This window comes from Mustelus asterias, chromosome 30, assembly GCF_964213995.1.
Source record: "Mustelus asterias chromosome 30, sMusAst1.hap1.1, whole genome shotgun sequence".
Classification (NCBI taxonomy): domain Eukaryota; kingdom Metazoa; phylum Chordata; class Chondrichthyes; order Carcharhiniformes; family Triakidae; genus Mustelus; species Mustelus asterias.
Window position 1 is genome coordinate 5,125,712 of NC_135830.1, and position 14,296 is coordinate 5,140,007.

General features: G+C 46.9%; 1 protein-coding gene across 1 annotated transcript; it reads right to left on the minus strand.

Moving 5' to 3' along the window:
- Positions 1-3,113: 3,113 nt before the first annotated feature.
- On the minus strand, positions 3,114-10,071 carry LOC144480708 (uncharacterized). The gene is made up of 2 exons (XM_078200300.1): positions 8,572-10,071; positions 3,114-3,861 (listed from the first exon to the last, which is right to left on the minus strand). Exons 1-2 carry the CDS (start codon positions 10,021-10,023, stop codon positions 3,274-3,276), a joined length of 2,040 nt encoding a protein of 679 aa, XP_078056426.1. The 5' UTR covers positions 10,024-10,071; the 3' UTR covers positions 3,114-3,273.
- Between the last annotated feature and the right edge of the window lie 4,225 nt (positions 10,072-14,296).

Here is a 14,296-nt window from a genome sequence, read left to right on the forward strand (position 1 = left end):
AGCAGAGGTGCAAACCATGAGGTGAAACCAAGAGACTGAGGTGCATTTCACATAAGCACATAATAGATTACAAATTTCCAAATTAAGGCGAGTGCTGTGGGATAATTTGAGATAACCAATACTGTATTTAACTACAGACGATATAAAACTCACGTGGCAGATATCTCTGTGTAAGGACGGAACATTTATTTAAAACAAAAACAGAACTATCAGCTGCTTGGAGATGACCAAAAGGGCTAAATAGCTCTGGAACCGAGCGGCAGGATCTTTCCGATGCATCTAACGTGTACCATCAATAACAGATCAATTATAGATTTTCGTACCGATCGTTCCGACCTCATATTAGTTTAAGAATCAATTACGTTCAGTAAACATACATCAATAATAATTCCTGACAAGTTGCTCAGCCAATCGCATTTTACAACACAGCATAATGATATCTCCTTCATCCATTTAAATCGGAGGCTGACTCATCTGTAATCAGTATCTGGGAGAATCAGGAAGGTGAGATAGAGTCATAGAGTCACAGAGGTATAAGCATGCAAACAGGCCCTTCGGCCCAACATGTCCATGCCGCCCTTTTTAACGACATACAGAGATACCTGCCTCATGAGTTTTACATTAAATTAAAACATAATTGGCCATCTCAAATTACCCCACAACAGAGCAGGTGAGGATAACCGATGATCCAAAGGGAAACTTACTGAGATGCTGCTTTCCAACAGGAAGTGGATCCTGAAACTGTCGGAACATCTACTGGAGTTGAGGAAAGATACCTGCGCTGCAATGAATGTGATAATCCTGACAGCTTTAGGATGGAGTCAATCTTTATTTGGTGTAGATTTATTCACAGAGTGAAACATTACAGGTGTATACCTCCTAACTCCAGGCACCGTCACTAACTGTCCCTTTATAGATCCAATCAATAACCTCCATGTAGTTCACCTTAATCGATACAATTAACACCCACAGTCAGAGCATCAAGAAAGGCTCCAATCAGTGTGACTGCCCGAGTGTCCCAGCAGCTCCGATGACCAAGTGACTCCCATCCACACATTAGCTTTTATTAACAGGGGTTGGAGTTTAAGAGCCGTGGGGTTATGCTGCAACTGTACAGGACCTTGGTGAGACCACATTTGGAATATTGTGTGCAGTTCTGGTCACCTCACTATAAGAAGGATGTGGAAGCGCTGGAAAGAGTGCAGAGGAAATTTACCAGGATGCTGCCTGGTTTGGAGGGTAGGTCTTATGAGGAAAGGTTGAGGGAGCTAGGGCTGTTCTCTCTGGAGCGGAGGAGGCTGAGGGGAGACTTAATAGAGGTTTATAAAATGATGAAGGGGATAGATAGAGTGAACGTTCAAAGACTATTTCCTCGGGTGGATGGAGCTATTACAAGGGGGCATAACTATAGGGTTCGTGGTGGGAGATACAGGAAGGATATCAGAGGTAGGTTCTTTACGCAGAGAGTGGTTGGGGTGTGGAATGGACTGCCTGCAGTGATAGTGGAGTCAGACACTTTAGGAACATTTAAGCGGTTATTGGATAGGCACATGGAGCACACCAGGATGATAGGGAGTGGGATAGCTTGATCTTGGTTTCGGATAAAGCTCGGCACAACATCGTCGGCCGAAAGGCCTGTTCTGTGCTGTAGTGTTCTATATGTTCACACACAGGGTGGGTGAAAGGCCTCTCCCCAGTGTGAACTCGCCAATGGCTCAGTCGCTTGGATGATGTTCGAAACCTCCTTGTGCAGTGAGAGCAGCAGAACGGTCTCTCCCCAGTGTGAATGTGCTGGTGGATCTTCAGGTCGGCAGAGTTTCTGAAGCAACTCCCACAATCAGAGCATTTAAAGGCTTTCCCATCGGTGTGAGTGCGCTGGTGTCTCAGCAGATTGGATAACTGAGTGAATCCCTTCCTACACTCAGAGTAGGGGAATGGCCTCTCTCCCGTGTGAATGTGCTGGTGTATCAGCAGGGTTGATGAGTCATTGAGTCCCTTCCCACACTCAGAACAAGTGAACGGCCTCTCCCCAGTGTGAACTTGCTGGTATATCAGCAGAATGGAGGAATTACTGAATCTCTTCCCCCACACAGAGCAGGTGAGTGGCCTCTCCCCAGTGTGAACTCGCTGGTGTTGCTGCAGGGTGGGTGAATCAATGAATCCCTTCCCACACACAGAGCAGATGGACGCCTCTTTCTCCTGTGCCTGGGTCGATGGGTTTCCAGTTCACAGGGGGCATGGAGTCCTTTCCTACAATCCCCACATTTCCACCATATCGTCAGGGTATGGACGGCCTTGTGACTCTCCAGGTTTGATGATTTGGTTCCCTGGATTTAGTTCTCCAACCTTCACCTTTAAGGGAATATACCCTGACATTGCCCGCAATAGATTTTCCTTAAAGGTGGCCCATTGTTCAGCCATCAGCTTTTCTGCCAACATTTGATTCCAACTCACTCGACTCAGATCCATTCTCATCCTATCGAAGGTGAGGCTTTCCCTTGATTAATGATCCCCGTTCTGGATCGTTCCTTGTCCTTTTCCATGGCCAACCTGAACATTATAATACAATGGTCACTCTCCCCTCAATGCTCTCCCACTGATATTTGATCCACTTGGGCCAACTCATTCCCCAGAACCAGGTCCAGCAGTGCCTGCCCTCTCATTGGAGCAGAAACACACTGCTGCAGAAAATTATCTTCAACACCTTCCAGGGGCTCATATCCCTCTTGTCCCTTTGCACCATATGATTTTGTAATTGGTCCGTTCAAATGTTGGCTCGGCAATGATCGGGTTAAATCAGTCTCCATAGACTTTGTGATGTAAAAAAGTATAAGAAGGGATTCCCCGAGCACAGAGATTTGTCGAGGTTTTACATATTGAATTGACTGGTGCCATGCATCTGGGGCAGAGCAGAGAGCATTTCCGTGGAGATGCTGCTTCTACCCAGAGTGTAATGGTAATGCTGCTGCACTTTGATACGACTGCTCAGACATTAGCCTGTGTCAGCTCTTATTGATACTGAATAAAATCTAACCACTGTCACCAATAAAGGTTATCACTGGGAATCATTTCAGAGTTTGGGAAAAGGGGAGAAAGGGTTAATTGACTCCATGGACCCCATTTTCTAACATCGCTGAGTCAAAAATAAAATCTCATCTCCCTCTCTGGCTCCTTTGCCAATTACCTTAGAGGGACTCACTTTCTGTTAAAGAGCCTGCCAACCCCTCTCACCCAGTCCTGGATGTGATTAACAGCAGCATCCATCCCCTGTGATCACTTGTGAACCTGCTGGTGTCTCAGCAGATGGGATGACTGAGTGAATCCCTTCCCGCACTGAGAACAGGTGTATGGCCTTTCCCCGGTGTGAACTCGCTGGTGTGTCCGCAGATTGGTTAACTGAGTGAATCCCTTCCCACAGTCAGAGCAAGTGAATGGTTTCTCCCCAGTGTGAACTCGTTGGTGTACCCGCAGATAGGATGATGTTCTAAATCTCTTTGAGCAGTGAGAGCAGCTAAACGGTCTCTCCTCAGTGTGAATGCGCAGGTGGGACATCAGATCTTGAGAGCTTCTGAAGCCACTCCCACAGTCAGAGCATTTAAAGGGTCTCTCATTGGTGTGACTGACTTTGTGTCTCTGGAGATTGGGCAACTGAGTGAATCCCTTCCCACATTCAGAGCAGGTGAATGGTCTCTCCCCGGTGTGAACTCGCTGGTGTGTCAGCAGTTGGGATGATGTACTGAATCCTTTCCCACACTCAGAGCAGGTAAATGGCCACTCCCTGATGTGAACCTGCTGGTGTACCCACAGGTTGGATGACTTTCTGAACCTCTTTGAGCAGCGAGAGCAGCTGAACGGTCTCTCCTCAGTGTGAATGCGCTGGTGGGACATCAGAACCTGAGAACTTTTAAAATCTCTTCCACAGTCAGAGCATTTAAAGGGTCTCTCATTGGTGTGACTGACTTTGTGTCTGCGCATGCTGGATAACCAAGTGAATCCTTCCCCACACACAGGACAGTTGAACGGCCTCTCCCCGGAATGTACTCGCTGGTGTGTCTGCAGATGGGGACAGTGAGAGAATCCTTTCCCACACACAGGACAGGTAAACGGTCTCTCCTCAGTGTGAATTTGCTGGTGTGTCTGCAGATGGCATAATTGAGTAAATCCGGTACCACAATCAGAACAGGTGAATGGTCTCTCCCCTGTGTGAACCCGCTGGTGTGTCTGCAGGTTGGATGAATCAGAGAATCCCTTCCCACACACAGAGCAGGTGAACGGCCGCTCCCCAGTGTGACTGCGTCGATGAATTTCCAGCTGAGATGGGAACCTGAATCTTTTCCCACAATCCCCACATTTCCATGGTTTCTCCATGGTGTGGGTGTCCTTGTGACTCTCCAGGTTAAACAATGTTGAATCTCACACAGAACACAGGTACAGTCTCTCCCCGCTGTGAATGCCGCAATGTTTTTTTCACTGGTTAAAGCTCTTTCGACAGTCAGTGCACTGGAACACTCTCACTCGGGTGTGTGCGTGAAACTTGGTAAATTCTCAGTCACGCTGATGTTTAAAATCTCCAGAAGCAAAAAGAACAGAGAAATATTTCTCCTTCTAGATACAAAGGCTGATGATGTTCAGGACGTGATGAATTGAGTGACTCTGTCAGATATTGATGTGACGTTTGGTTTGAGATTTCTGTCTATAAATCTTCACCTTTTGATATTCTGTAAAAGAAGTTTATAAAAATCATCAGTGTCATTACAGGATAGAAATTCAGAACAGACAATTCTAGTTTCTGTGGAACATTCTTTCATCCCTCATTCCCCAAAAGCTGTAAATCTCCATCCCACACACTCTCCCTCCATTCTCACTCTGCTGTACCTAATATTCACCCTCCCAATTCTCCTGAAGGTGCTGATTGAGGCTGATTGACAGATCCATGCTCACTGCTTCCTGTCCTGGACACAGAGAGCTGGAAATCTCCATGCAGGCGGCCAGACAGATATATGTCTATCTGAGTGGACTAACAATGTGTGGAATATACAGACTGGATTCACTTCCTTTCCCTTCAGTTGCTGCAAGTCCCCAATTTTCCCCAGAATGAGAAAATAAATTGAAAGGGGGAGAAAATAAAGTGTTTTACTCACAGATATTAGAGAGAGCAGGAAGATTTTGTCTGACTGCATCTCCATGTTCATTCATAAAACGCCCGCGCTCTGATTGACTGGAGGACCAGAGTCCTTCCGGTCCTCCAACCCTTTCAATTGGTCAACACTTCAGCATGAAGGTCAGGGGGTGAGCTCTCTTTGCACATGTGCAGCTTCCCCTCTCCTCTGGACATGCGCAGTCCAATGTGGCCCGCCCGCGTGGTGGATAGAGTGGTTTCTCCATCGTGGGCGATTGTGGGAGCTGCGGCCGCCATTACTCATCCGGATCCCAGTCTCTAAACTCCTGGGACTGTGATGGAAAGTGGGAGTGGGGGGCACAGTGACCCCACCCTGACACAAAGTACATGTGGGGAGTCACTGGATTGGATTGGGATGTCCCCTTTACAAAACAGTTTGTTAACTTCAGGTGGAAAGATTTAGACACTTGGGTGATATTGGGGAAGGCAGCAGGTGAGTGTGAAACTGATCCCGAGAGTCAGCACCTTCAGGGGAGGAGAACTGGGGAAAAAGGAGGAGGATAGTCGGATAAATTAGTGTTACAATCAATCGTATCAATAGGCCTGCATGAGTTTCCTCCACGTGCTCCAGTTTCCTCCCACAGTCTGAAAGACATGCTGGTAAGGTGCATTGACCCGAACAGGCGCCGGAATGTGGCAATTAGGGGAATTTCACAGTAACTTCATTGCAGTGTTAATGTAAGCCTTACTTGTGACTTATAAATAAACTTTACTTTAGGAAGGAGGGAGTCTGTGGGGACAGAGATTTATAGTTTGAGATGAAGAAGGATTTTGTGTGACATGTGTTTACCCCATTAATTCCCCCAACCCATACACTAAGAGGCAATTTGCCATGGCCAATCCACCTAACCTGCACATCTTTGGAGTGTGGGATGAAATTGGAGCACTCTGAGCAAACCCATGCAGACACAGGGAGAACGTGCAAACTCCACACAGAGAGCTGTGGCACGGTGGTTAGCACTGCTACCTCAGAGTGCCAGGGATCCGGTTCAATTCCAGTCTTGGGTGACTGCGTGGAGTTTGCACGTTCACTCCGTACCTGCATGGGTTTCCTCTGGGTGCTCAGGTTTCCTCCCACAGTCTGAAAGACATGCTGCTTAGGTGCATTGGCCGTGCTAAATTCTCCTTCAGTGCACCTGAACAGGCCCCAAGCGTGACGACTAGGGGATTTTCACAGTAACTTCATTGCAGTGTTAATGTAAGCTTCCTTGTAACACCTGAGGCCAGGATTGAACTCAGGTCCCTGGCGCTGCTGATCACTGTGCCACCCTGCTGCCTGCGTTTTGAGAAATCATGTTAAAATCTGGAACTCAAATGGGGATATGGATTGGTGTTAAGTGGGAAGGTCTGGATCAATGCATTACTCCAGAGAGCCAGGAATCAGATTTACAGAATGGATTCCTGTAATAGCAGCAATCCCATTGCTATATGTTGGTCAGACTGAGGGAAGTTTTTAAACTGGACACCATAGGTGTGTTAAAGGATAACGTACTCATGGAATTTATGAACTATCTGAAATAATATTGAGAGCAAAGAAATCAATCTGGAAAATTGTAGTCACTTCACGTTGTTCCAGGAGAAGTGGGATTAGGTTGTGTAGATGTCAGGTTTTACACAGCACACAGTCAGCCCGTGGTTTTACCCTGGATGAAGAATCTCTGAATTGTACCATTCAAATCACTCAATGGGTTTATCAGGGGCCAGAATGTCTGCTCAGAAAGAGGAAGGTTGGTGTGAAACCAATGAGAAGTAACACAGACACTCACAGACACCCTCACACACACACTCACAGACACCCTCACACACACACTCACAGACACCCTCACACACACACTCACAGACACCCTCACACACAGAGAGACTCTCAGATACCTCAAAATATCTCCTGTTACCTTACTGTTCTTAGTTTTTTTGAAATAAATCCCGAATGAATTATAAAATCACACACAAATACTTGTTGAGCTTCCCCTGAAAGACATCTATACTGTTCATTTCACTCCCTGCGGTCATGATTTCCATATTCTCACCACTCTTTGGGTGGAGAAATTTATCTTGGATTTCCTATTGGGTTTCTTGGCGACTGTCTTGTATTGATGGTCTCCAGTTTTGCCCTTCTGCACAAGAGGAAACATTATTTCAAACTATTTTATAATTTTGAAGCCCTCTATTAGGTTACTCCTCAGCCTTAATTTTTCAAGAAAGCGTGAGCGTGTCAATCCTTTCCTGATAGATAACCAAACACACAGTTTAAAAATCATTTATGGGATGTGGACATCGCGAGCTTGGCCAGCATTTATTGCTAACCTCAGATTGACCTTGAGAAGGTGGTGGTGAGCTGTTTTCTACATTTCTGATATCATCATTAAAAATCATCTCTGTACCTTTCTCCAGTGCCGAGATATCTTTTTTATAATACGGTGACCAGAATGGCATGCAATGGTCGGTAAGATTCTTGATCAGGGAGTCACAGGTTATCCAAAAGTGGTTTGAGCTTATCCATGGTTTTAAATCAGAATATTAAGAAGCAACAATTTAAAAATGATGCATTGTAAACGGGGGGAAAAAAACAGAAGACCCATGGCAGGTGACTAGCTGGGGTCTCAGCACTGATCCTGCATTACCCCAGTAATCACTGCCTGCCAGTTGGAAAAAGACCTGTTTAATCTTACTCTATTTCCTGTCTGCCAACAAGTTTTCAATCTCAATACATTCGCCCCAATCCCATGTGCTTCAATTTTTATGAAGAAGTTGCTGTGTTGGTGGACGAGGGGAATCGGGTTCACATTTTCTATCTCAGGGCATAATCATCAACAACTTGTATTTACACAAAGTGTTGTGGGGCTGGAGGAGGTTACCGAGATACTGAGGAACTTTTTTTAATTCATTTTTACTGGATATAGGCGTCACTGGCTGGGCCAGCATTTCTTGCCCATCTCTAACTGCCTCCATTTCAGAAGGCATTTGAGAGTCAACCACATTGCTGTGGGTCTGGAGTCACATGTAGGCCAGACCAGGTAAGGACAGCAGGTTTCCTTTCTTAAAGGACATTACTGAACCAGATTGGTTTTGACGACGATCAACAATGGTTAAGGTTTGTCATTAGACTTTTAATTCGAGATTTTAATTGAATTCAAATTTCACCATTGCCTGTGGTGGGATTCGAACCTGGGTCCCCAGAGCCTTACCCTGAGTCCAGTGATAATTCCACTGTGCCACTGCCTCAACTATTGATCCAATTGTTATTGTTTATCTCAGGGCGCAGAAACAACAGAATCCAACGTTGCCGGTCACACATGAAGTCGTCTATGTTTCAGCAGGCTGTAATACTGATTAAATCCCTTCCCACACATGGAGCAGTTGAAAGGTTTTGCCCCAGTGTGAACTCACTGGTGTCTCTGCAGGCGGGATGGATCAGTGAATCCCTTCCCACACAGGGAGCAGGTGAATGGTTCTGTCGCAGTGTGAGCTCGCTGGTGTTTCAGCATATAGGATGAATCAGTGAATCCCTTCCCACACACAGAGCAGGTGAACGGCTTCTCCCCGGTGTGAATGCGTTGGTGTCTCAGCAGGCCAGACGACTGAGCGAATCCCTTTCCACACACAGAGCACAGGAACGGCCTCTCCCCGGTGTGAACTCGCTGGTGTCTCTGCAGGTTGGATACCTGAGTGTATCCCTTCCCACACACAGAGCAGGTGAACGGCTTCTCCCCGGTGTGAACTCGCTGGTGTCTCTGCAGGTGGGATGGATCAGTGAATCCCTTCCCACACTGAGAGCAGGTGAACGGTTCTGTCGCAGTGTGAACTCGCTGGTGTCTCTGCAGGCTGGATACCTGCGTGTATCCCTTCCCACACACAGAGCAGGTGAATGGCTTCTCCCCGGTGTGAACTCGCTGGTGTGTCTGCAGGCAGGATGAACCAATGAATCCCTTCCCACACACAGAGCAGGTGAACGGCCTGTCCCCTGTGTGAATGTATTGGTGTCTCAGCAGGTCAGACGACTGAGTGAATCTCTTGCCACAAATGGAGCAAGAGAATGGCTTCTCCCCGGTGTGAACAGGCCGATGTTTCAGCAGGTGTTGTAAAGAAGCAAATGCTTTCCCGCACACAGGGCAAACGTAAGGCCTCTCCCCTGTGTGAACACGCTCGTGTATCACAAGCTGGGATGAATGAGGAAACCTCTTCCCACACACGGAGCAGAGGAATGGCCTCTCCCCAGTGTGAACTCGCCGGTGCCTCAGAAGATAGTGAGACCGAGTGAATTCCTTCCCACACACCGAGCAGATGAACAGCTTCTCCCCAGTGTGAACTCGCTTGTGTGTCAGAAGATGAGATGAATGAGCGAATCTCTTCCCACAAACAGAACAGGGGTACGGCTTCTCCCCGGTGTGAGTGTCCTGGTGTCTCAGCAGACTAATCCTTCTTTTGAAGGTCTTCTCACATTTAAAACATTTAAAATGTCTCTTCTGAGAATGAACCAGTTGGTGAACGGTGCAGTGGGAGGACTGAGTGAATCTCTTCCCACACTGGGAGCAGCTGAATGGCCTGTCCTTGGTATGAACTGGTTGGTGCTCAGTGAGATGCACTGAGTCGCTGAATGACTCTCCACAGTGAGAGCAGCTGAACGGTCTCTCGTGTGTGTGAAGGAGCTGGTGCTCTGCAAGGCGGGAGGACTGGCTGAACCTCTTCCCGCAGTGGGAGCAGCTGAACGGTCTCTCGTCAGTGTGAAGGAGCTGGTGTTGGGCCTGTTCCTCAGAGGTTTCAATGCTTTCCCCAGAGTCAGAGCTTTGAAGAGGCTTCTGAATAATGTGATCGAGTTGGTGAGCCAGCAGGTTGGACGAACACATGAATTTCTTCCCACACACGGAGCAGGTGAATGAACTCTCACTATTGCGAGCTCGCTGTCATGTCAGCATGTTTTCCAGCTGTATCAATCCCTCCCCACAGGAGGAGCAAGGAAACAGATTCTCACCAGTTTCCAACTGAGATGGTCAATTAAATCCCTTCAGATGTACAAACCTTCAAATCCCAATGAATTGATTGACTCTGTCTGACGTGAGATTTGATTGTCCAGACTGCAAATCCTCCTCTTCTATTTCCTGCAAAATAAGTTTACAAAGAATTACATGGATGGCACAGTGGTTAGTACTCCTGCCTCACAGCACCAGGGACCTGGGTTCGATTGTAGCCTTGGTTACCTGTCTGTATGGAGTTTGCCCATTCTCCTCATGTCTGTGTGGGTTTCCTCCGGATGCTCCAGTTTCCTCCCACTCTCCAAAGATGTTCGGGTTAGGTGGTTGCCCCTTTCTGTCCCAAGATGTGTAGGTTAGGGAGATTAGCGGGGTAAATATGTGGGGTTACGGGAATAGCCTGGGTGGGGTGGTCTGAAAGGCCTCCTTCTGCACTGTAGGGATTCTATGAATACATGAGATACACAAAACACAAACAGGCCAGTCTATTTTTTTAAATTCATTTTTAACGGGGTGTGGGCGTCGCCGACTGGGACAGCATTTACTGCCCATCCCCAACTGCCCTCCATTTCACAGGGCATTTGAGAGTCAACCACATTGCTGTGGGTTACATGTAGGCCAGACCAGTTAAGGACAGCAGATTTCCATCCTTAAAGGACCTCAGTGAACCAGATGGGTTTTTACGACAATCAACAATGGTTTCATGGTCAATATCAGACTTCTAATTGAATTTAAATTTCACCATCTGCTGTGGTGGGATTCGAACCTAGGTCCCCAGAACATTATCCTGGGTCTCTGCGTTGCTAGTCCAGTGATAGTTCCACTGTGCCACTGCCTCCGCCACCACCCTCCCATCCCTGCCCTGATCTGTACTGGAATTTCTACTCCACACAAATCTCCTCTCATTCTGCGGCACGGTAGCACAGTGGTTAACACTGCTGCTTCACAGCTCCAGGGACCCGGGTTCGATTCCCGGCTCGGGTCACTGTCTGTGTGGAGTTTGCACATTCTCCTCGTGTCTGCGTGGGTTTCCTCCGGGTGCTCCGGTTTCCTCCCACAGTCCAAAGATGTGCGGGTTAGGTTGATTGGCCATGCTAAAATTGCCCTTAGTGTCCTGGGATGCGTAGGTTAGAGGGATTAGTGGGTAAATATGTGGGGATATGGGGGTAGGGCCTGGGTGGAATTGTGGTCGCGGCCGAATGGCCTCCTTCTGCACTGTAGGGTTTCTATGATTCTATGATTCTGCTCACCTCAACTCAGCTTTTCAGCTCAACTTTTTAATCCTTTTTCTCTCATGTTCTCATCTGGTTTCCTTTTTAAAGCATCTAAAGTATTTGTCTCAACCACTTCCAGTCGCAGTGAGTTCCATATTCTAACAACTGTCTGAAGAAATAAATATCTCCTCCTGTTGATTTATTCGTCTCTGTTGTCTGTTCATGGTTCCCAGTATTGGAAACACCAACAAGTGGAAACATTCCATTCACATCGACCTACTTATCCCATTCAGAAAGCCTCTATCAGAAGAGACAACATTTTACTCTTGGTTTGAGCTTGTTGTGTATAAATCTTAGAATCTTAGAAACCCTACAGCACAGAAAGAGACCATTCGGCCCATCGAGTCTGCACCGACCATAATCCCACCCAGGCTCTACCCCCATATCCCTACATATTTACCCACTAATCCCTCTAACCTACGCATCCCAGGACACTAAGGGCAATTTTAGCATGGCCAATCAACCTAACCCGCACATCTTTGGACTGTGGGAGGAAACCGGAGCACCCGGAGGAAACCCACGCAGACACGAGGAGAATGTGCAAACTCCACACAGACAGTGACCCAAGCCGGGAATCGAATCCAGGTCCCTGGAGCTGTGAAGCAGCAGTGTGAACCACTGTGCTACCGTGCCGCCCTTCTAACTCCCTTTCTAACTCCCTGTTTAAAAAGTGTCCAAAATGCATCACGATAGAAAATCGCAAGATTGTCTCAGGTACAAGTAATTCAGAAAGCTATTATTTATTATGAGGGGAATTGAGTAAAAGCAAGGAAGTTATGTTTCAGTTGCACAGGGCATTGGTTAGACATATCTGGAGCAGTGTGTACATTATTGGTTTCCTTATTTAAGGAAAAATATGAGTGCATATTATTCCTTAACTGCTTTATGAGAAGCAGTTCATAGAAGGTTTAGTAGACTAATACCTGGAATAGGTGGATTGTCTGATGAGGAGCAGTGAGACAGTCTCTGCTTGAGTTTCGCTTCTGCTCGACTTCAAAAGAGTAAGAGGCAACTTAATTTAAACCTTCAAGATTCTGAAAACTCTTGACAGGATGGATATGGAGAGAAGGGTAAAAGCAAATTACTGCGGATGCTGGAATCTGAAACCAAAAGAGAAAATGCTGGAAAATCTCAGCAGATCTGGCAGCATCTGTGAGGAGAGAAAAGAGCTGAAGCTTCGAGTCCAGATGACCTTTTGTCAAAGCTTAGAAAAGGCATAGAAAGTGGGAGATATTTACACTGTGAGGGAAGGAAAGATGGGTCCAAGCCACAGGAACCAGGGGAAAAGATGCTAATGGCAATCCATAGAGAGAATAAAAAGTGTGAATGGCCAAACAGCAGAGAAGCTGAAGAAGTTAAGACCATAAGACCATAAGACATAGGAGCGGAAGTAAGGCCATTCGGCCCATCGAGTCCACTCCACCATTCAATCGTGGTTGATTTCAACTCCATTTACCCGCTCTCTCCCCATAGCCCTTAATTCCTCGAGAAATCAAGAATTTATCAATTTCTGTCTTGAAGACGCTTAACGTCTCGGCCTCCACAGCCCTCTGTGGCAATGAATTCCACAGACCCACCACTCTCTGGCTGAAGAAATTTCTCCTCATCTCTGTTCTAAAGTGACTCCCTTTTATTCTAAGGCTGTGCCCCCGCGTCCTAGTCTCCCCTGCTAATGGAAACAACTTCCCTACGTCCATCCTATCTAAGCTGTTCATTATCTTGTAAGTTTCTATTAGATCTCCCCTCAACCTCCTAAACTCCAATGAATACAATCCCACGATCCTCAGACGTTCATCGTATGTCAGGCCTACCATTCCCGGGATCATCCGTGTGAATCTCCGCTGGACCCGCTCCAGTGCCAGTATGTCCTTCCTGAGGTGTGGGGCCCAAAATTGCTCACAGTACTCCAGATGGGGCCTAACCAGTGCTTTATAAAGCCTCAGAAGTACATCCCTGCTTTTGTATTCCAAGCCTCTTGAGATAAATGACAACATTACATTTGCTTTCTTAATTACGGACTCAACCTGCAAGTTTACCTTTAGAGAATCCTGGACTAGGACTCCCAAGTCCCTTTGCACTTTAGCATTATGAATTTTGTCACCGTTTAGAAAATAGTCCATGCCTCTATTCTTTTTTCCAAAGTGCAAGACCTCGCACTTGCCCATGTTGAATTTCATCAGTTGTGATGGATGAAGATGTGGGGGAGGGGGGGGTGGATTGGAGGGAGGTAAAATTGAGAAAAAGGGGGAAAGGGGAAGCAAAGGGGGAGAAAAGGTGCTGCCTGACCTGCTGAGACTTTCCAGCATTTTCTCTTTTGGATCTGGAGAGGATGTTTACTCTCAGGGGAGAATCTCGGGGGTCGCTGTTTTTAAAAACAGCATTGCCCATTGAAAACAGAGACGAGATGTTTTTCTCTCAGAGGGTCATGAATCTTTGGATTCACGTTCTTCAAAAGTGGAAGTAGAGCCTGATTTCAATGAGATAAATATCTTGGGGTGACAGGGATCAGGGTATTGAATTTGATAATCAGCCATGACAATAATGAATGGCGGCGCACGCTCGAAGGGCCGAACGGCCGACTTCCAGCTTCTATTTTCTATGTATGTTTCTATGTAAACATGAGGAGCCTGGGGCTGAAGTGTAACCAAAAGCTGTGTAACCGCTTTAGGTAACTATACAGAGTTTGCAACCTCTCACACTGAATATGTACATGGCCCATGGACTCATCGAGGCTGCAAACAGCAGCTACAGTCTGAGGGTGGGTGAAGCTGTTTGGAAACCTATTGGTCATTGTATTATAGGGCCGGGAGCTAGGACCTGGAGGGGAAGCAGAAACATGACGCCCCGCCCACTGTGTTGCGTCACCGAGAGCATGC